The sequence below is a fragment of the Grus americana genome, chromosome 2 (genome assembly GCF_028858705.1).
Source record: "Grus americana isolate bGruAme1 chromosome 2, bGruAme1.mat, whole genome shotgun sequence".
Classification (NCBI taxonomy): domain Eukaryota; kingdom Metazoa; phylum Chordata; class Aves; order Gruiformes; family Gruidae; genus Grus; species Grus americana.
In genome coordinates this window covers 103,843,409-103,865,861 of record NC_072853.1, presented here as the reverse complement: position 1 = coordinate 103,865,861, position 22,453 = coordinate 103,843,409, and the positions used below count along the sequence as shown (strand labels likewise).

The following is a 22,453-nucleotide window of genomic DNA, read 5'->3' as shown; positions in this document are numbered from 1 at the left end:
TTAAACTATTCATTACATTCTTTTAAATCATTTTGGCCAAGGACAAGTTGAGATTTTCCTGTGTATAGAGCATTGTCACATCCTAGTGAGAACCCCAGGTATGATGCGGATTTCCTTGATTGTCTGATGTACGAGCTGACAAGTAGGGCTCTGCAGCCCACAAAGGCTATTGGAGCATGTGCCAAGTTACCCATTCGGTATTGCAGGCTGTTGAGTTCACAGGTGGTTTCCTAGCAAAACCCAGAATTGCTTTGGCAAACTCAGCACAGCATGTGACACAGCTAGAGGTGTGCTTCTAGTGCTTGGCTCCTATGGTGCTGCTGAACTACATGTGTCCGTAAGGTTTCCCCCAGTGATTATTCTTTCTTTGGGGGAGTAAACACTTTTGTAGGCTGTCCATCTTCTGACAGTGTGTATTTTTTCCTCCACATCTTCACTGCACTATGGGGTCACTTTTAAAACCCAGCTAGCTTTCTCCATGGGGAATATGTGACAAATATCCTTTGCACGTTCAATTCCTATTCAGATATTTCATGGCATCCCTGAATTGCCCTTCTGTCAACGGCAAGCAGCTAGTTTGACCTGCCAGGTTTAGCATGTGCTTTTAATGAGGGTCCCCAGCCACGCCAGGACAGATTAACAATAAAATTGTGATCAGTTGCCCAGCAAACACTGATAAGCTTAAAAACAGAGGAGGAGGAATGTTGGCTGCCTGCGAGCAAGGTACCAGTTTTATTACCCTGAGAGTTTATTGCCCTTTCTAATTAAAATCCCAAACAATCCTCACCACCGCCTGCGTCTGTAAACCTCCCGTAAGTGTGATGTGAGTCGGTGTGACTGGGAATATGCACAAGGCAGGTGGTGCAGGCTGTTTGCACTGAGCACAAATGACACTGTGGGTTCAGCAGTTGTTTTCCTTCTCTGATTATTTATTTACAATTTTAGAATGACCTTGGGTGGGGAATGACTGCTCACTCAACCCCATGTCCTTGTTTGCACTTCTACACAGAGACTCTCTTTGGAAGGTCCATAGGATTGTAGACCTGTTCTACACTCTCAGTCACATCACATGAGTTACCAAAAGGCTTTTGTTTCTGTTGTGTGATCAGGCAGTATAAACTGATGTTCTTGGCCACCCTTCCCTTATGGGAAGAGAGTGGGCTGCAGCACTTGGCTTGCAATAGCATTGTGTACTTGTGTCCAAAATACAAATTGTGCTAGCTCCCTGCCTGAATATTTGAGAAATGAACATTAAGTCCTACCCTACTGCATGGGCCTGACTGCATTTGATGAATTGGAGTCAGTGCTGGCAAAAACGTAATTGCTCATAATTATGACAAATCACATGCAGTGCCCATACTGTGAACTACATAGCTTTTGTCCACTACCACTTATCCAGCTGCTTAAAAAGTTCTGTTAAAGTGCATGAAGCTCAGAAACAGCCTTCAGGATCTGGTTGTTCACATTTTGTTGAGGGCACTGAAAAAAATTTGGTCCATTTGAAGAACTTGCTTCTGTTCCTCAGAGTTTCTCCTGATGTCGGGGAGCTGGACTGCAGGACAGGGGATGGCTCAGCAGAACAGCAAGATGAAAACAAGGATGGCTATTAAAAGGAAGTCTGAGCATTGCTCTTGATCTGTGTCATTGATAAAAATCCCTAGTGATGTTCATCCTTCCAGTAACGGCTGCAGGCATGTCGTTTCCTCGCTTTCTGTATTAGTGGACAATCTGTCTGTCTGGTTTTTTTGGTTTTGCATTTTCATCAATAAGAAATGGTTTCTCGTATCTATCCGAAGTGTTTGTTTCAGCAGATGCTAAAAAAGCATGCACGCGTGAGAGAGCAGTCTATGTGTTACTTCACCTTGTGTGAGCACAAAATTGCACACACAAGAAGTAACCTTTGTTTTCCATGCACTGTATTACTTTGGTTTATGGTCAGTGCTGTCAGCATGTGGCAGTCACGTTTACAGAGCATTGCTGAGTCAAATATCCTAGCTGGATATTTTAAAATGTTGGATACCTTCATAGCCACAGGCATTTGGAGCTGTAATTGCTGAGATAAGAGTGCTGCAGTTCATGGGGTAGAGAATTTGATCCTCCCTCCCAAGTACAGTGCTGCGCGCCTTGACTAGGCACGCTGTCTGCCCTCATCTAGGGGAATCCCAGCCCGCTGTTGAGTATAAATCCTCGCTGAAGTAGGTGGGATACTCTGGCATGGCAGGCCTAATCACAAGCCAAGTTCTTCTCAATAAATACTTTTCCCTTCTTTTCTGTTTTTTAGTGTCAAGATGGTGCTAATGTGGACCAGTGGGGACACGTTCAAGACTATTTACTTCATCTTCAATCAGGCCCCTTTCCAGTTCTCCATCTGTGGACTCCTGCAGGTTTTTGTGGACATTGCTATCCTGTTGCAGGTTTACTTGTACAGCTACTACCCTCAGAAGCCTGTGTCCCACACTGCACACCCAGTCAGCACCAAAGCCCTGTGAGGTACTTAGCTGGACAAATTGCAGGTCAACGGTGCTGTGGAGTCAGCCATGGCAGCTCCTTTTCCGCTTGTAAATACTCCTGTGTTGCTGAGTTGAAAGCAGAAATGAGAACAAGGATCGAAAATCTGGCTGCACTTCCAGCTCGGGAGGTTTTATTTTAAATAACTTGCTTTGTTTTCAGACTTAGCTGTACAGAACTGTTTCTTGGTGGGGAGGGGCACTTTATTTTTGCATATGTACCTACGAGCCTTATCAATTCACAAATGTTTGTATATTTAATCACAAGGGCTGGATGGTTTGTGGTTTTAATGCTATTTAAAAATGTTACACCACAGAAATAATAGGATATTTTGTCTGAAACTTTTACCTATTTATATAATATAAAGTCTGTATATTGGCAGGAAGTTTGTGGCATATGCTAACATTCAGTATCTCCACGATGTAGGAAGAAGTATTGAAGAGCAAATGCAGGAGTTTTTTCTTTTCTTTAAAAAGGGTGTCTGGTGAGCAGAGGAGGTGAGGGCAGGAGGCCCTGCAAAGAGGTGAGCAGTCAGAAATGAACCAGCCCTACACGGTGTAAAGCATCAATGTGCTGAAGAGTGAATGGCAGGTGTTCACCCCCGCTGCGGGATCAGCGTGGCAGGCAGACACGTCAAAGAGATGATGAAGGGAGTCTGAGCATGGATGATACTGGAGCCATGTTCAGAGCAGGCATGGCCAGTCAAGCTGTCAGCCACATGGAGGAGCTAACAGGAGACTGCAGGTAACTTAGGTAGTTATGCTTTGAAACGATGGGATTTGGGGACAGCCCACACTGCACTCCAGGGGCAGCACTGCTCCTGCAGCTGTGCACAGGACAAGAGCTGGGCTGTAGGACATCTTTCGTAAAACAAGTGGCCAGCAGATGTGTGTTGCCAGTATTGCCAGGCAAGTATTTCGAGATGGTGTTTGAGACACAAAGATAGAAGCAAGTCCGCTTCCATTGCCTCAGAAGGGGAAGTGAAAAAGTTTGAGACAGAAAAAGCCGTAACCTATGGAGTAGGACTAGCATCTGACAGCTTGGTTTGTTGAGGCTGAGATCCATGTTCATACTGTTTAATGCCAAACAAGAACCAGTTTATGTTTTGAGTTGTTTCTTGCATTGACCTGACAAGAAAGGAGTCCATGTTTTCTTTTTTCTGTTGCTTAAGATCTTCTAGGATCTTAGAAGAATCAGCAGCTTGTACTTAGAGGAACTGAGAAAGCTGAAGGAGCAGAGAGTTTATTTATAAATGCAGATGTTGTCTGTAATGGCTCTTTGCCAGCGTAGGTCATTGTGCCCTTTCTGAGAACTGCACTTGTCTAGCAGCTGCAGGTGGTGTGACCAAGCCCATGAGCCAGTTGCCGTCATGAAACCTCCCTGGTTGGTATGAGGCAGCCATAGCAAGATGCTTAGTCCCAGGAACAGCTTTGCCTGTGCTGCTTTCTTCCTCATGACACTCCGTCCCTGCTGCTGGCTGAATCCCATCTGACCACAGGCAAGGTGTTAGAGCTGGGACCGATTTTTGAGAATCATTTTTTCTCCAAGATTAGCCCAAGAGCTTGTTTTCTTACCTATGGCAGCAAGTCTGCGGTTTAATAACTTCAGTGTGTAAATCAGATACTTTGCCTACTCAATTTTATTTGGGAACCTCATGATTTGAGCCTGGACTGCCTTCATCGGTGGCAAACTGTCCTCTGGAGGGGAAGTGTCAGCAGGCTGTAGCAGTGGTTGCATGATCCTCAGTTGGGAATGTCAGTCATAAGACAGGGAAGAGTGGGCTCTCTCTGTGCTACTTTATGGACTTGTGCTCCTCTCACACCCCAGGTAGCTCCAGGCTGACAGTGGGGCTCCCACTGCACGTGCCATTTGGTTTTGGAGCTGACACGTTGATGGCGGAGGGCTGAGGCTGAAACCTGCGGGCAGAAGTCCTGCCCTGGGACCAAGCTGTCCTACTCTTTGATGGGGACACTGCTGGAGGTGGAAGGAAGGGCGTCCTTGGGAAGTCTGCCCTGCCCCAGCAGATCCTGTTGGATCTGCGTGAGTAAAACAGAGCTGAGGAGAGCTGCTGTTTCCGAGGGCTGGGCACAGAATGCTCTGCCTGGGCACTGACTCCATGCTCTCTGTTCGATACCGTACTCTTTTAGGCCAGAAGTGACCTTACAAAGGTGATGTACTCGGCATGGCAGACTATGAATGTTTTGTTCCTCTCTTTTCTGCAGTGTTCTGGTTGTGTTACAGGAACATCTGGGCTTTTGTCTTTTTTAATTGAAAACTTACTTAACAACTGGCTTCTCCGGTATGCCGCTTTAATGAGGACTGTATTTCTACTGTATGCAAACACGCTTTCTTGTGTATTTTAATCGTCTGAAGTTTTTTTTTTTTAAATAACTTGTAATGATAAGATTTTTGTATATGGTGGTCTTTTTCTAATATTCTATCAAATGGGGATATAAGAAATAAATGGCTCTTGAGAAATATACTTCTCTATGTTACAGCTTCACCTGGGAGTGCACACTTCTGGCCACCTCTTTGGCTTTGAACTACAGGTATTACTGAGGATAAAACAACTGTTGTTTTTTCCTTTTGGGACTCTTCCCTGGGCAGATTCTTGAGTCTCTCATCAGTACCCAAACCAGCGAGCTCTGCAGACCAGTCTCATTCACACCAGAGCTGCAAAAGCTGGAAGAGAAGCCAGTGAAACTGTGTCTAAAGTCATGTTCTGTATGTGGCATTTAGCAAGGTAGGACTCTTGGCCAGGAGCTCTTGAACTTCATCTTGCAAGATACTTTAGGGACAAAGTGTTACAGAACTTTGTTTTTGTTCTTTAATTGTCAGGAAGTGTCTGTATCAATGATCACCTCAGAGAATAAGAAATCAATTACTTTAAATACGTCTCTTTGAATGTATGGCACATTTCATGGAGTTTATTTTCTCTGTCAGTTGCAATGTTTTTTTTAAATAAAAATTACCTATTATATATAAATTGCAGTGTTGCTTTGTTTTGCTCAGATATGAGATGCATGCTTCTTAACTCTTATTATAACTCATCTTGTCTAGAGCATTGTCTGTAGGAATAATGAGCATGCTTTTTCCTCCTGATGGGTGGGTAAGCAGAAGACATAAATTTTCCTGAGGTGATGATGCATGACAGGGATTCTGGATTTCTGTTCCCTGCTCTTCCATGCATCCTGGGGTAAACTTACCCTCATGACCATTTAACTCTTTTATGCTTGTGATGGTCACAGTAAAAACAAATTACTAACAGATAACATTAAGTAGCTTTAAAAAAAACCCCTCTATCATGTGAACTGCATAATGAGGTCAAAGATGGGACACAGCTGAAGGACATGCTCTTTGCAGCCTCTGCACGGAAGATGAGGAAACTGAGTGTGTCATCTCATGGCCAACTGCTGTGTCAACAGGAGTCTTGACCTCCCTCCCTGTTGATTCAGGACATGAAAACAAGCCAAGACAGTCAGGCCCAGCCTTGCGGCCGATGTGTGGCTCCTGGGCCCTGCCAGGCTGCTGTTGCAGGCTGTTCAGCTGCTCTGCTGTGGGGAGACAGTTTGCTGTTGCTGCACGCAGTGGCTACAGAAGCTGGAGAAGGGGTCAGTGAGGAGAGAGGGTCGGGAAAGGCAGGAGGAGAGAAGTGGGAGACACTGAGCTTGCTCAAAGAAGGGGCTGAAGGAGAGAGACTCCTGGAGGGGAGGGAATGAAGGAAAACCAAGACCTGGAAGGGCAAAGGTAGGTAAATCAGTGAAGTGGGGGTAAAGGAGGAAGAAAACAAGGGTGAGAAGTAAAACTTGTCTGCTCTGCTACAGTCTGCAGGCAGTGGAGACCATGGAGGGCAATGGCTCAAGCAGTTCCCACAACAGCTGAGCCTGCTCATTACTCATAGTGGTTGCACCATCTACCCCAAATAGTACTGGTGTTACTGGCTGCTGCTCTGGCACTCCCTGAGGGGAAGCTACTGGCGGGACTGGCCCTAAATGAAACAATGGGGAGCCCTTCAGTAAGCAGGATCTCTCACAGCCACCTCTGGATGCTGGAGCAGCCAGGGCAGCAGCAGGGCCCCTGTCCTGCTGCCTGGTCCTGCTGGCACTGGCCTTGGGGCAAAGCTCTCCCTCGGCCGTGCAGGGCAGGCAGCGCTCTGCACCGCAGCTCCATAGAGACACATGGATTTCATGGTTAGATGTTTGGGTGCATGTATCTATGTATGTAGTTAGATGCAATTAAAAACGTTTTAAGACAAAAGGCAAAGCTCAAATTTGGCACTGGGTTGTAAAGCAAAAGTTGGCCCACAGATGCTGTTTGTTAAATTTGGTTGTGGTCCTTAGCTTAGGCTTGAGTGCCAAGAAGGCTTCAAGGACCTGACTGACAGCTGCAGCTTTGTTGGTGACTTTCTGTAACAGAAAAATGACATTAATGTGTAAGTCAACAATATGCCAGTAAATAAACACACTGCCTGGATACTTGTGCCCACAGCAGTAAGTAGGAGGCATGGACTAGAACAAAATGTGAGGAGCACCCTGGAGCAGGGGCAGGTCTCCCTGTAAACAGCCTTGTAAAGCAACCAGGGCCCAAGCTGACATCAGCATGTGGAAATGCCCTGAGAGCAAACACAGACTTAGGGCTTCAGATGCCCTTCCTGCCCCTTCTGTGTCCCTGTTTATGTGGATTTGGCTCTTGTAGGTGCTGGCTTAGCTGTGCTGGGAGACCGAGGGGCTTTGCTCAGCCTTAGACGGGCCAGCAGAACCACGCTGGATTTCTCTACCCATCAGCCCCTCCATCCGCCTCTTTCCTCTTCCACTGCAAGGCTTCATACTCTTCTACAACTGTAGCTTGTAGGTGCCAGGCCCTGTGAGAGCCAAGGATACTTTGCCCCCCGTGAAGCATCTGCTGTGAGGCTGCCGTAGACCGTGCCTGTTCTGGCCTCCTCAGTGCGAGATGGCAACCTCTGCCCAGCTTACTGCTGAGGGGATGATACTAGTGTCATGTTCTTCTTACGATTAGTGCTTTTTTTTAATTGAGATTGCCATGAGGTAGGAAACAGTTGTCCACATATGCTGTACGAGCAGAAAGAGTTGTGTTTGACTTTGTGCCATTCCCTCTAACTCTGTCCCTTTACCAGTTACCGCATCCTTAGCTCTCAAACATAGTTACCATTTTCTGATGATTATTGTTGCCAACAGCCAGAATTTTTATGTCCTTGCCCACACGTGCTGCCACTGAGACCGCCATGTGCGCTCACATGCGTTGTGAGTCTCTGTCCTGTACGAGAGGGGAATTTTTTTTTTTTTCCTTGGGGCAAAACCAGTGTGCTACAATCATGAAGTACTAGATTGTGTTTCAAAGAAGCAGATCTAACTACCCACTGGCACTGGCATACATGCAGACAGCAGTGTAGCATTTATTATAGTTAAAGATAAATGGCCTTAAATCATACGTGTGCTGCGTCAAAAGAAAAACCACCAACAACCATATACAACAAAACTAATACTTCTCCAGTGGCTGCTGATCAAAAGTAATAAGCATCACCCATAACAACACCTACGCTGGGTGAAACTCACTCTCCTCTGGGTATCTTTTATGTCTGGCAATGCCTGCATCACAACTTTATACAGCTTCCAAAAATAATTTGTTTAAATGGTTCCTGGTTTATATTTGTTTCCTCATCTGTCATCTCAATAGATAAAATGAAACTTTATTAAAAGCCAGGCCTTGGTTAACAGACATAATGAGTAGGTTTTGTCACTTTATTAAAACTCTGTGCGTGCTGGAATTAATTATGTGCCTTTTGAAAAATACAAAGAACTCACTATTGTAGGACAATAGCAACTTGATGGAGCACAGCAATAATATGGTGTGTGTCATCAGTCTGTTTTTCTACACAGCAGCTGAGCTGCAGTTAGCTGTCTTAGTGCTGGATTTTTCATGTTGCAGGGCTGAAAGTGGCATTCATTCATGGTTATTTGCTAGCACTGCACGCGTGAAACTCTTCATTCTGCAAGGGTGTCTCCAACATGGCTCTTCTAAGAGTAAGCTAATGCTGCTGATCATTTGAGGGCCTCACCCCCTTGAGGAGATGTATTTTGCACCCTCTGTGCACACTAGCCATGATCGCTGCATTCACATGAGAGATGTAGTGCTAAACAGCACCTGGCATGCATGAACCAAAGTACCACGAAAGGTGAATTCATGGGTTAACCTGGTGAATCTGTCAGGTCCCACCTGAAGACCGAGCACCTGAATGCTACCATAAAATGCACTGCTGCCCCTCAGCACCATGCCACACTTTGCCCCCCCACACTGCTCACTTTGCTGGTTTGCGTTTAGCTGGCTGCAAAGCTGTATCCCTGATGCCAAACCTTAGTAAGCCTTAATGCAAGAAATGCCTGCATCAGAATTAAGAATATGATAAAACTTAAAATCTCTCATGAGTCACAGTGACCCAGTGCTGGTATTGCTTTGCCAGGAGTCTGAGTCAGACCAGGCACCATCCACCAGCCCTTGGCCCTCCTCGCCTGGTGCAAAGAGCGGCTGTGCTCCTGTGGTGGTGGTGGTAGGGGGCTGCAAATGATGGACAGAGCCCTGGTGTGTGCGGCTGCGTTTGGTTTGCTTGTAGTTCAGTACAGCTAGGGGTATGGAGACCCAGATGCAGCCTGCGTCAATTTTGCTAGTTCAGTTTTGCTGCCTCCATCTCTTGCAGCACCCACCAGCAAGCTATGTGTAACACACTGTTGTGGTTTAACCCAGCCAGCAGCTAAAACAACCACAAAGCTGTTTGCTCACTCCCCCCCCCACCAGTGGGATGGGGGAGCGAACTGGGGGAAAAAAAAGTAAAACTCATGGATTGAGACAGTTTAATATGACGGAAATAATAACACTAACAACAATAATAATAACAACACTAACAATAATAATAATAATAATAATAATACACAAAACAAGTAATGCACAGCACATTTGCTCACCACCCATGCCCAGCTAGTTCGAGCTGCAGCCTAAGCCCCCGGCCAGCTTCCCCCAAGTTATATACTGAGCATGACGCCATATGGTATGGAATATCCCTTTGGTCAGTTGGGGTCAGCTGTCCTGACTGTGCCCCCTCCCAGCTTCTTGTGCACCCCCCGCCTCCTCACTGGTGGGGCAGTATGAGAAGTCAAAAAGTCCTTGACTTGGTGTAAACATTGCCTAGCAACAACCAAAACATCTGTGTGTTATCAACATTATTCTCATCCTAAATCCAAAGCACAGCACTATACCAGCCTCTAGGAAGAAAATTAACCCTATCTCAGCTGAAATCAGGACACCCACCTGTTGCTCCAAGCTGTATAACCTGGCCCAGTGACCCTGCTGTGCTGCTTGGGGCTGTCTGGCCTGGCTATGGCTGCAAAGGAGCAGTATCAGTGCTGCTACGGGCCAGAGAGGGCCAGTGGTATGGGACCCCGGCTGGAGCACCTGCATGCATGGCTTCGCATCAGCACGGCAAAACACCGCCTCTTCCCCCCCCACCAAATCATCAGATGTAAGCATTCAGGAACAAAGCTTCCAATTTTTCTTAAAATAAAATGTAACCTTTTATTTTCCATTGCTCCACTCCTGTAAGGAATGGCTTAATACAGGAGTTTGCTAATGTAGGATTGGTGTTACAACATACGCTGAGGCAAAAGAACCTCAAACCAGACAAATCCCATCTTCAATACATCAGCTTTTGTTCCCTTCCTGATCAGAGGAGAACATGGAGGATGACACTGCATGGCTTTAATACAAAGGGAGGCGTAGGTACGAGAGGCAGTTGTGCTCCATTTCCCTCCATCCCCTGATCATATCCCACCTGTTGGAGCACTGGAAGTCCCACACAGCGCGCTGACTGGGACCAGCTACACAGGTCCTCCAGGGAGGGGGGCTGGAGAGCTCACAGGGCTGGCAGCAGTAAACAAACATGCAGATGCCACCATATGATTAATTTTCCCTTTAAATTGACTTAAATCTTTTGAGAATTAGGAAGAAGAGCCAGAACAATAATTCTAATTTTCAGATGACAGGATTGTTTTTTTCTCAGTATGGAAAAAAAAAAAAAAAGACTACTCCTAATGTAGAGCACAGCTGCTACACTGCAGCACAGGCCAGAGCCCACTGAAGGCATCTCATTGGCTTCACTGGGTTTGGACTACTCCTCTTTGCACATGACTGCAGTCAGTGCAGCCACCATCGCTGAGGAAGAGTATGCAGAGCTGGGAGTCACTGCTGGTTTAACATCACCCTTCCCTCCTTGGGCTGCGTGTAGTTCAGGTTTAGTTGTCTGTTAAACACATTTTTTGATATATGAGAGATGGAAATAGTTAACAGAAAGTGGAGAAACGTCATGATTTGTAAAGTTATTTGTTATATTTAACTGTTACAAAGGAAAAAAAACCCCAAACAAACATTCAGTACCATAGTCAGGAAGATTGTCTATCTATATTTCTGTCAAGGGGCTAAGATACGCATATTTACCACTCTAAGCTTTGTATTTACTAAGCAATGAATACTGCACTAGCACACAAGGCAGAGCTGGCAGCTGGCAGCCCAGGCTGCGCTGCCTGTTGTGTAAACCAGACAAAATCAAGCCCTTGGGAAAGCAGAAGGGATGTTTTTGTCCTTCTCTTGCCCTCACACCTTGGCTCGTCTGAGGTTTGTGCTCCTTGGTGGAGCTGCCAAAACAAACCCCCTGTGCGTGGGGTGCCGCAGCACAGGGAGCCCCCTCATTCAGCCCTTCACACGTGGAGCGCCACCGAGCAGGGAGGAGGTGGCACACTGGCTGCTCTGCCAAATGGCACCCCAGCATGCCCTGTGCTTCACCTTACATTCTGGCTATGGTCAAGGGCTCCTCCTTGGGGGTTGCCAAAACTACTTGTTCAATGGAAAATAAAAGCCCTACAAAAAGTGATGAAGCACAGCTGTACTTGGTAGAGTTTCTAGGGCTACTTTTCAGGGGGCCCTTAAGATCAAAAGTTGGTCTTTAGAGACAACCTTGTGTGTGTCTGCCCCTCATTTATGCAGTTCAGGAGGTTCTTCTTGCAGAGCTGACCCCCTTGTCCACTGCTTCTTGTGCTGTCAACATATGTCTTCAGCTGTTCAGTCAACAACTTCCCTCGGCTTCCTGGTCCACCATGGGTTGACCCTCCTGCCCAGCAGCATCTGGTGGGAATGTGACACCAGGACCCTCTGTACTGTCACCACCTGGGAGTTTGGTGCTCTCCTCTAGCTGGCGCATCTGCCTGCTTGCTGCTCGTTGCTGCTGCTCCTTCAGCTCACTGTAGGAACGGGAAAAGGTATGGAAGATGGATGTGACTGGGAAAGCCATCAGCAAAATCCCACTCAGGATACTGCTCAGGGCTACCACCTGTCCAGGGATGCTGCGAGGCACCATGTCCCCATAGCCAACAGTTGTCATGGAGATCACAGCCCACCAGTAACTGGTGGGGACGCTTGTGAATTCTTGCTTAGCTCCCAGCTCACTCTCAGCCAAGTACACCAGCGGCGAGAAGAGGGCCATGGCGACGCAAAGGAAAAGCAGGAGGAGCCCGAACTCCCTGGTGCACCGGCGCACGGTGAGCCCCAACGTCTGCAGCCCCAGCGAGTGCCGTGCCAACCTCATCACGTACAGGATACGCAGAGCCCGCAGGAAGCGCAGCACCAGGCCCACTCGTTCCAGGTACTTGTTCCCAGCTCCCCCACTGGGCTTGCTGCTGTTTTTCGTGGAGACCATATCCACAATGAGAGAGATATAGAAAGGCAAGATGGCCAGGATGTCGATGATGTTGAGTGGGGTTTTCAGGAAAGCACACTTGTTCTCTGCCTGAATGGATCGCAGCAGGAACTCAAATGAAAACCATGCCACGCACACTGTCTCCAGCACAAAGATGTCATAACACTTCCGTGAGCATTCGCCCTGGGGAGAAGAGGAATGGGAAACACAGAAAAGGGGGAAGAAAAAGATTTAGCCAGGGAGTGAACCAAAGAAACAGAGAGTGGCAGTTCTTAAAGGAAAGCACCATGTGAAATCAATATGAATTGGGAGGTACCAAAGTAAAATCATCGCTGCTAAGAGCAGCTGAAATGGGTGACTAAAGCCAGAGCTACTAGCTACATGTGTGGCTGCAGGACAGGTCAACGATGCTCAGGAGCATCCCAAGGCTGCCAAGAATTTGGTGTGATGGTTTCAGCTGTCGGCCAGACAGCCCACTGCTGAAAGGCCAGTGGCTCACACCTAATTTCTAACCAAGCCTTTAACACCCTAGAGAAGATTAGTACAGGATTCACGGATTTTTAATAAATGAGTGATCCCTCCCTCCCTTCCTGATCAATAATAGATTTGTTATAAATGGCTCATAAGCACCTACAGCATTTTATGTTATGTGCTTGGAGTCATCTATATTATTCATAGAATATAGAATATTTTTTATATCCCAGTGAACATTTATTAACACACTAGCCCTATAGTCAAAAGCTTATATAAAGTACTGATAAATGTAGGTGATTCTAAAAGAAAAAAGTACCACAAGAATAGAGGGAGGGTCTGGAGAGATTTTTGATTACCTCACCTGTAACAACTGATGACCACAATGCCCTCCCCAAGTTTTCTGAGGCACAGGAAGAGGTGCTCTTCCCTGCAGGCTCGCTTAGTGGAAAATAAAGAGACCTCTGGTTCTTTAGTTACGATGCCTGTAAACAAGCCAGCCTTGGCGCATTGGAACAGCAATAAACAATAACGCTGGTGATGGCCGCTCTTTGATTGTTAATTCAACAGCACAAATACTATGGCAATTCACTGCTACATCACTGTTAGTAACTCCAGTTACTTCTCTAAATAAACAGAGTTTGATGTGGACAATTATAGGGCTAGTACTATTTCCTCTGTAAATACTCATATAAAAGTGTTAACACTCTGGGGGCTTTGAGCAGAAGGCAAGTGGATATTTATTTAAGGGAAGTGTATATTTGTTTGGTGAGCCAGTTTGAAGAGTTCATGAAAACTCTTGTAAGCATGCAGGATTCCATCCATGCTAATGGGGTGTGTGACTCCCACTGGATGCAACAGGTATTAGGTACCAATGTAAAACTTCATTTTGCTTGCCTATGCTAAATTATAGCAATAAATATCACTCAAGAGTGGCCAGGCTGTGTCCAGCTGGTCCCCATTTCACCACTGGAGAACCTGGCACATCTATAAATGGTTCTGCCCACATGCTCACCACAGGTGTCTTTTGCTAGGCAGAGCAGAGGAAATTTTTACTGCAGCACCACATCCTAACTTCATCCCTCTCTAAATGTTTATGCACAGTTTTTTCCACGTTGTGAAAGAAAACAGCAAAGGAGTGATGAGACTTTTGCCCTCTTCGCCAGCTATAGCATTCCCCAAAATGTCAGGGAGTGACCGGATACAGGTTCAAGGGCTACTGCACTGCCGGCAGCAAGAGCAGTGTCATCACACTGAGTATAAAGTCTTGTGTTATCTCAATATGATAACCAAAATGCTGAAGTACCCTCTCCATTTCACACTTAAGAAGAGATTGAGACGATGACTAAGGAGATGTCAATAGGAAAAAAAAAATATGAAAAGGAATCCTCAGAGCTGGTGTTTATGGTCCTTGTGTTAAACATGAGGAAAAGTTGTAGTGCCTTGTATTTATAGATTTTTTTTTTTTTTATTGCACTTTCAATTGGCATATGATGTACCTCCCACTGTTTCCCAGGGGGTCATGCTGATATGGAGAGAAAAATTACTTGTCCCATTGAAACTGCTGTCAAGATTTTAAGCATATTGCAGGAAGGAAGGATAATCTTGTTTTACTAGTGTACTAGCTCAGATAGCCTGTCTTTAACTTCCTAATTTTGTAGGTGTGAAGACTAGAAACAGCTTAATTTATATCTGCCTCAACAAACTAATTTGGTCATGAATAAGTATTTTTGTCACAATCATAACACATAGGAGAAAACATTTTATTTTTAGGGGCTTTGCTCCTATCACAGCATAATTAAGCCGTCAGGCCCTCCCATCAGATACAGAACCAAGATGCTTTCACACCACTGCACAAATCTGGCTCTGTGGGCCAGAGCCAAAGCTCACAAAGTCAGGGGAAGGACCGCCTGTGCCACTGTAACTTCTCACCTTATTACCAAGAAACCAGCCATCAAACTGATATCCCAGAGACCTGCTGCCTGGGAATCTCTCATCAGGCTATGCTTGATCTCACACCCAAGGGCAATGGTTGCAGGTGATTTGCAGCTCCTGATACTGTCCTTGCACGTGCACAAAAGGGTCAGGCTGAGACGTTAGGAAGACAACCCACAGGAGTATAGCTATGGCCTGAGCAAAGCAGCAATGGCAAGAAGGAAAAAATCCCAATGTGCGAATTTGCTTTCTCTGAAAGGTACATCACTACTTGGGCCACCACGTATAGAAACTAAGATGTAGCTTGCCTTGAGACCTATTTGGCAGCATGCATTCTGGATTCTGATGTGCATGTATATCATTTTCATGCCACTAAAAGTTTAAGGAAAGTCAGTGAAGCCTATGGAGAATTTAGCTTTGGAAAAGACCTACAAAGACACTGAAGCATTTAATAGCTAATTTGGCACCTAATTCCCCCAGCGCTCTCTATGTGGTGCATAAGGAAAGGAAATTCTCCAAAGTCCTTCTGTGTATGAGTTTTGGTGTGGGAACAAACAGGAGTGAAAATCGTTCCTCATTAACCAGCTACCAGTGGAGATGACTTTTGGAAGGTTCTATCTGCCCTCCCACACTCTGACATGTTTATCCTGTGTAGGTTCACAAACCTACAGCTTTGCTATTTATGTCTCCAATCTTCCTGCAGAACTACATCAAAAATGCAAGCGCAGGAGCAGCCTGGCAACCTTCACTCAGCTGAGCATGAGAGGCTTAGCAGTATCCGAAGCTCAGGTCATCCAATGCAGCAGAACCAAGCTGGCATCTTTTCCCATCAGTGTAACGAAGAGCTGCAATGTCCTCCATCCGCTGCTGATGTTGGGCTCTGGCTTTTCTCCGCTCTTCCCACTATCCACAGCTGACAGCTAACATTGTGAATGCCGACATACTTACTTTCAGTAGAGTGGAGCGATAACGCTCTGCTACACAGTGTTCATTTTAATGGGATGAACAATCCCCTCTTTTAGCTAAAGCATAATTATCTTCAGCAAAGTGCTATTCTTTCTCAGTATTGTTATTAACCTATTGCAATCTGAACAAGCCAGGCTCTGTCCGAAGGCTGTCCTGACAATAAAAGGGTCTGAACAGGCTTTTAGAAAACAGACCAGTGTGTCAATTAATCTGCCAGAGGCCTTTTTTTCACTAATTAAATGTCTTCCTGTCCTCTGGATCATGTTTCAATATCATCTAGGTATGACCTATTATTATCCTCACATGAAATTAAAAACAGTAACAGCAAAAACATGTTTCATGCTCTTTGTGCTTTGCTTTTTTCAGTCACAGCTGCTTTTCCTTGCAGTTTTTCCTCCTTGATTACAGCATTGTAAAAAAAGAAAACCAAAACAATTTTTCTCTTTCTAAAACTTTTAACTATGTATTCGAGTCCAACTGGATGCAGTAACTCTGCTTAGGGTTTTGAGGTTTTTTCCATGCAAAACAAAAATGTGCAGAAAGACACACACACACACACAGATGGAAAAAAGCAATCGAGAATTAATCAGCCATTGGAATAAGAGAAAAACAAGTCCTAACAGAATAGGATAGCATCCTGCCCAAAAGAGGTCTGTATCAAATTGGTATGTTCTCAAGCTATACCAGTTCATGGTCATAAGTGTGTACATTAACAACTACATACTGCTTTTTACTTTTTGTAAGCAAAATAGCCTGCTCTCATACTAACTGACCAGATTTCTCATCTTGTAATCTAATGGATACATTTCTATGATTACATTTTCATATCTAGCTTTATGAAACTGGGCCACAGGAAAACTTTTTCTGATTTTCATAACAATTTGATTTCTTTTTGTCTTCTAGAGGTCTAAACATAAAATAGCATGAATGGCAATCACAAAGGACACTCCTATTGCACTTTTCTAGTATTAAAAGACTAACATATTTTTTTTTTAATGTGCATATAACCATGCCATTAAATAAACAATACCTAAGGCTTTTGATTACAAAAAGCAGTGGCATAATAAAAATATATGGAAACAGTTGTTCTTTACAAGATGTATACGTTTATTTACATGTGTACATGTGTTTCTTTCAAATGGCAAATATTTTTTTTTTTCCTGTGCAGGAATTACTCGAGTATGGGGAAATATCTGCAGTTGCACAGGATTTTGGGGTCATATACTAATGTCAACTCACAGCACAAGAAAAGAAAAGAAGGAAGGTCTCAGTGGGTAATTCTATGCAGTCAAATTAAAGTGAGTCTCTTTCACTAGGATTTGTATAAATTTGCTGTCAAAAAGCCAACTGCAGTATCTTTCTTCTGGAGAAACATTTTCTTTGCCAAAGGTTCCTTTGGCAAAAGGAAAATTACAAAAAAAAAAGATGGTGACACTGGAGTTCAAATCCAGCTGTACTCATTGCTCTGCATGGTCTGTCTAAAAATTGCAGGCATCTTTCAGAAACATTTTGGTTTGGCTTGCAGGGTCCCTTTCACTGGTACTTCCCTGTACTACACTTCAGAAAAATCCACCACTGTGTATTGTGTGACTTCTTGACTCAACCTTTGTCCTCTGGTTTCCTGAGAAACAATTCTGCCTCTCCTCTAGATTCTTGCAGGCTTTGACGCTATCTCCCCCCCTCCGGCATTAGAAGATGTCAAAAGCCAGATCACCTTTAACTGCCCCAGTTCTTGTGTTGCTTTGCACACACATTTATGTATGGTCAGCAGCTCCACAGTACTTTCAAGGAAGAAGTTTTAACGCTGCCCACTCCCCCCATGTAATAAAGATTTCCCTCCCTGTCAAACATATATGTTAAGAAAAAAACCCCAACCCCGAGCATGAGAGGCATTGCATACAAAAATACTTACACAAGCTTTAAAATCATGACATTTCTAAAATTGTATTTTTGTTCTCTTCCACTTGCCCCTTGTTACTTGAGCCTTTTGGGTCATGTATTTCAAGTGTTTCCCTGTGCACATCAAATCAAACTCTTTTTTAACAACAACGTGGAACTTGAAATTCTGATGTAACCCAGGTCTCAGCACCAGAGCTCAGGGTTAAGGGACCTGCTGACAAAGTCCCTGAGGCTGCCTCACCACAGCCTAGATGCAGTGCTGCAGACAGCGAGACAGTCCCCAGCCCAGCACCTTAGGGTGTTCCCCCCAGATTTGGGTGTGAGGCCGAGCCTCCTGTTTCAATTAACATCTGCAGGGAGATTCAGAGGACAGGCCCCCACACACTTCCAATTATTCAGCAGCCCAACACCTGGAGCACTTGCCTGGCTCAGGAGAGACCCAGCTCCTGCTCCTAAGCTGGCAGGGTGGAAGCTGGAGGGAGTGCCTGGAGCACCGGTCACTGCTCTCTCTCATCCCAACTAGTGCTGTGAAATTAAGAAGCCTTCCCTGAGAAAGATTCCAGCAAAACAGCAACATTCCCAGAAATATGCCTCCCCAACAACACCCAAAGATTTTGCTCACACTGGCACTTTCTGATGAAAAGTGATTTTCTGATGAAAGCATCCAGCTAATTTTTACAGTAAGGATGAGTGTATGACTCTTGCGATGTGACCCACTGTTGGAAAGGCAGTATCACACCCTGCCATCAGGAACAGGCATGTTCCCCTTGCCACTGACCACCTACAGACAGTGATTGTAATTCAGTACATCTGCCATTAAAGCTAAGGTCAGGCTGAACTTGCAGCCAGCCTGCTCTGAGTATTTCTTGTGCTCATGAGCAAAGATGATTCAGCTACCGCACAGTCTGTCCTCAAAGCTGGCTGGCTGTGAATTCAAAGTAATGGTTTCTGTTTTTAAAGTCACCAAGGGGCCATGAAAGAGCCCTCTGCTTCTTGCTGTACACACTTTGATCTGTAACTAGAGCTTAATTTGTGCTTCATCTTCATCTCCTCTGCTAGAAAAAGTAACCAGAGCCTTGCTTTCAGTGGGGAGGGTTGTCACTAATGGTTTGCAGTCACATTATGGACACAAGATAACTCTTGTACAATTGTTCCTGTACAATTTGTCTTTGTTGAAGAGAAAGGGCAAGGAAGTGGGCAGGGGCTATACATACTTTAGACTCATCTCTCTGGATTTCCTTTGATCCCGAGACAGCACAGCCCCAAATCACCACTTTTCAGAACCTCTCAGCCTGTCATTTTTATTCTGCCAGTGAAGCTGCAAATAAACATGGAACACCGACAGGAATAAGGGAGATGCCAAAACACTGTGGCAACTGCTAAAAGGTAACTTCAGGGTGTGCTAAAATCCACAGCCAGAGTCTAATCAGCTTGTAAAATTACATGCTGTGCTATTCAGTTGCAGTCATGTAGCCAAGGGGTTACTGAGATACAGCTACCTGCACCTGCCTTGCATTTCTGTCTCAAATTGCTCTTCTGACATGCAACTATGAAGTCAAATGGTTACGTTCATGCAAAGCTCGGAAAAGGGTCTGGGAGTCAATGGGAGGGAAGAGAAGACCACGTGCGTGAGGAGTTTACCCATGCACTGAGGTAGCCTATGGCCACCCCCTTGCAGACGAGATAGGCAGGAGGCACTCATGATCCAGGAGGCTGCAGAGGGAACCAGCTGTGTTTCCTTAAGTTATTCAGCCCAATCCACAAGCAGCCTGCTGCTTCCGGCCATCTCAGCCCCAAACTGCACAACCGAAATTAGATACTGTAGGTAGGACTTGGGTTGCTAAATCATAAATATTGAGCCTTGTGACCTGCTTAACTGCCACCTTTTTCCCTGCAAATGCCGTAGATGCCTTAACAGCTGTACTCTGGCTGCATGGATTTGGCACGTACATCTGAATTGTGGAGAAAGACACACACAGGGGATTCAGTCACCTACCTACCAGGCAAGACTGTTGTGATCGTAAGGCTGGCCTCCATTTCCCTGCCTCCTTCACTTACTGTCCCTGCCACATGCAGATGTATTCTTCAGTCCACTGTCTTGCTTCTTTTTGCCCCAGTAGAGTTGCTGGGAAGAATGGAAAGCAGGTAAGTAGTACTACAGATGCACAAAATGCCGTCTCTTTACTATCTTCTTCTCAACAAGCTTTTCTCATGCCTACATCCACTTCTAGCATATACTTCTCCAAAAGAAACAGTATTTGTTAGAAGGAAACTAATGTTATCTGACTCTACTTTATGGAAAGCAACCAAAAACTAAAATCTGCAAGAAGCAAGAAACATACAAAGAATAGAGCAGACTATAAATACCTATGAAACAGAACACCATCAACTTGCCTGATTTTCAGATGCCTATCAGGACCAGCACAGTACCTCACCCAGAGAGGCTTGGGGGGGATGTAAAGACATCTAACATCTTAAAACTCCTCAGACTCTGTGACTGCGGCTGGGAGCAGCTTGAGGGAACAGTATGTGCTCCAGCAGCCAGCTGCTACTATCTCCCAGTCTGATCATACCACACACCAGGAGAGAGGGGCTGTACTGTAACTTAAGGAGTGATGTACCCTGGGTAACATTTTCTTTGAAGATACTTCTTAAGACTCTGCTCCATTCTCACTGCGTAGTGACCTCCTCATGGACTAGTATTCCCTTCACTTTGTATTTCTTTGGTTTTCTTGTGTTTGTAGTCCTCTTCACTACAATGAGTACACACAGCTTCTCACAACCTGAGGTTTTTCACCCTTGAAAGAAGCCTTGACACCAATTGCTTCTTGCTTACCAAATACGCATATGCAAAACAACCAACACTTGTATCTGGAGCTCGCTGATAGGTCCCAACATATAAGTGCAAGATTTGATTTGTTCAAGAACCACCCATTTAAACTGGAATGAGTTGGGAGAGTAACCCAAGGTTACTTGGATTGCTAGTGGAATGGAAAACCTGTCTTAAAAACAGACAATTAAATGCATTTGACTTGTTTACCATCATCAAATGAGGGCAGAGAAGAGACATGTTTGCTGTCTATAAATATATCAAGGGGATGAAGAGAAGCATGGTTTAATGGTGTGGTCAAATGTTCTCATTCAGGCTATCTGGACCTGCTGAAAGTAATACTATCTCCATCTACCACCTGTCTGTTTACAAACCACAGCTCAGCCCACAGAATGGGACATATGTTCATTTCTTAATCCTCTTCAGTGCAAAGTCAGACAGGATAACTCGCTGGTTGGTTATGCTACAATTGTTGACTTTGTTCAGGAGTGGCTGGGAAAGGCAACAACATCAGCTAAGTACTGGCGATCAGCAGGTGAGGCGGGAGTGGGAAGGAGAGGGACCTAACATGCTCAGTTTGCACTAGCTATTTGCAAAGGGAACCCATCACTAATTGAAAGGACAATGTTGGCAGGAGAAGAAATAGTTACACCAGCTTTCACAATCTGGACTCTAGCAGACACATGAGATTCCAAAAGAGCCCCCCTGCAAGAAAAGAGAAGACCAGAGATGAAGCTTTTAAGATGAAACTTCTCAGTTTCTGAAAATGGTGGTGTGATGTGGTACCCATGACAACAGGGGACTGCACTCACCTCAGAGGAACCCTCCGAGTCCTACCTGCCCATAATGTTCAACTAGCAAAGGAAACGATGTGCTTGATGCTGCTGGAGCTGGGCCTCGAGGGGTCTGAGATCCCTACCTGGCTTACCCACAGCTTTTGCCTGTAGACTATTAATAATATTTAGAGAACTACAACCTATATCTACAAGAATAGGTGTAGTGCCATTTATTTGAACAAATATTCTGAGTCAAACCACTGGTTTTGTATCTGGGATCTCCTCTGGCAATTTTACAACCTCTCAGTGCCATTTGGAAATTGTCTGAAGACAAACAGCTACACAAGGAGACATGGGTCCATGAGAACGAGGTATTGTATTTGAACTCTTGCTTTCTGGCAGCTTTGCCCTGCAGCAGATCCCCTCTGTGGGAAACACCCATGGGGGGTGTAGCCGTCCAGGTGTGTCCACAGCTCCCACACAACCTAGCATGCTTGGACCAAGCACGACTGGCACAGCCTGACCTCAGATGGATGCTCAGTGCAGAGCATTTGTTTATCACAGTCACTGCCACAAACAGAGGTGGTAACACAGAAAAAAGAACGATGATTTCACCAAGCAATGGTGTCCTCCAGCTTCACTTTAGAAACACTGATGTTCTTAGTATTTCTGGGTAAAAATTACCTTGGAATTTTCTATTTCCAGATTTCCAGAATGTTTTTCTTGGTTTTGGCCCACTTTTTCACTGAAATTGAAAGTAAAAAGACGCCAAGAGAATAACGAAACACTAGAAGCCTCCTCGCTGACGTGTCCCCCTCTTCCCCTGATTTCACATGAACTAGAAATCATCCTCCTCAGCCCACTCTCTTTTCTAGCTCTGATAGAGGCACCATATTCCCCAAGGCTTGGAAAATACAATGCTTTTTTTAAAAAAAAATCCATTCTCTGTAAACCAAAGCAAATGCTTGATCCTGAGCTTTTACGTGAAGAAACACAGTTACCTTGCAAATTAGCAAATATCCTGATTTACGGAGAATAACCCTAGCTTGTATTTTCTATCCAGTGCTCTGAAAACAAGACAGACTCAGTTCTTGCTTGAAAAAACTTGAGCAATGGCACTTGGCACTTACAGCACGCTGGCTTCTCATAAACATGGCAGGACTGCAAAAATAAGGTGGGGGTTATCTCCCGTAAGTGGCAACATAAATCAAAACACTGCAGAACCAGAGTGGGGCTGAGTCCTCGCCAAGGGCACTTATGTGCAGTTCGAGCAGTTTCCCCAGGGAATGACACCACCTAGACCCAACACTT

At 45.1% G+C, this 22,453-nt stretch overlaps 2 protein-coding genes across 9 annotated transcripts in view; one reads left to right on the top strand and one right to left on the bottom strand.

Annotated features, from left to right (window-relative positions):
- SLC66A2 (solute carrier family 66 member 2) overlaps positions 1-5,494 on the top strand; it is a 68,931-nt gene extending 63,437 nt beyond the window's left edge. For 3 of the 6 annotated variants that reach the window (XM_054814373.1, XM_054814372.1, XM_054814371.1), the window contains one exon: positions 2,282-5,494. In XM_054814373.1, coding sequence (XP_054670348.1) covers positions 2,282-2,489 — 208 coding nt within the window. In that variant the 3' untranslated portion in view covers positions 2,490-5,494. The remainder of the gene's footprint in view (positions 1-2,281) is intronic. The other 3 variants (XR_008575641.1, XR_008575640.1, XR_008575642.1) reach the window with 2 other exon arrangements.
- Positions 5,495-10,066: 4,572 nt separating this feature from the next.
- Positions 10,067-22,453, bottom strand: part of KCNG2 (potassium voltage-gated channel modifier subfamily G member 2) — a 57,030-nt gene continuing 44,643 nt past the window's right edge. For all 3 annotated transcript variants that reach the window (XM_054814370.1, XM_054814369.1, XM_054814368.1), the window contains one exon: positions 10,067-12,448. In XM_054814370.1, the coding sequence (XP_054670345.1) occupies positions 11,636-12,448 (813 nt within the window). In that variant the 3' untranslated portion in view covers positions 10,067-11,635. The remainder of the gene's footprint in view (positions 12,449-22,453) is intronic.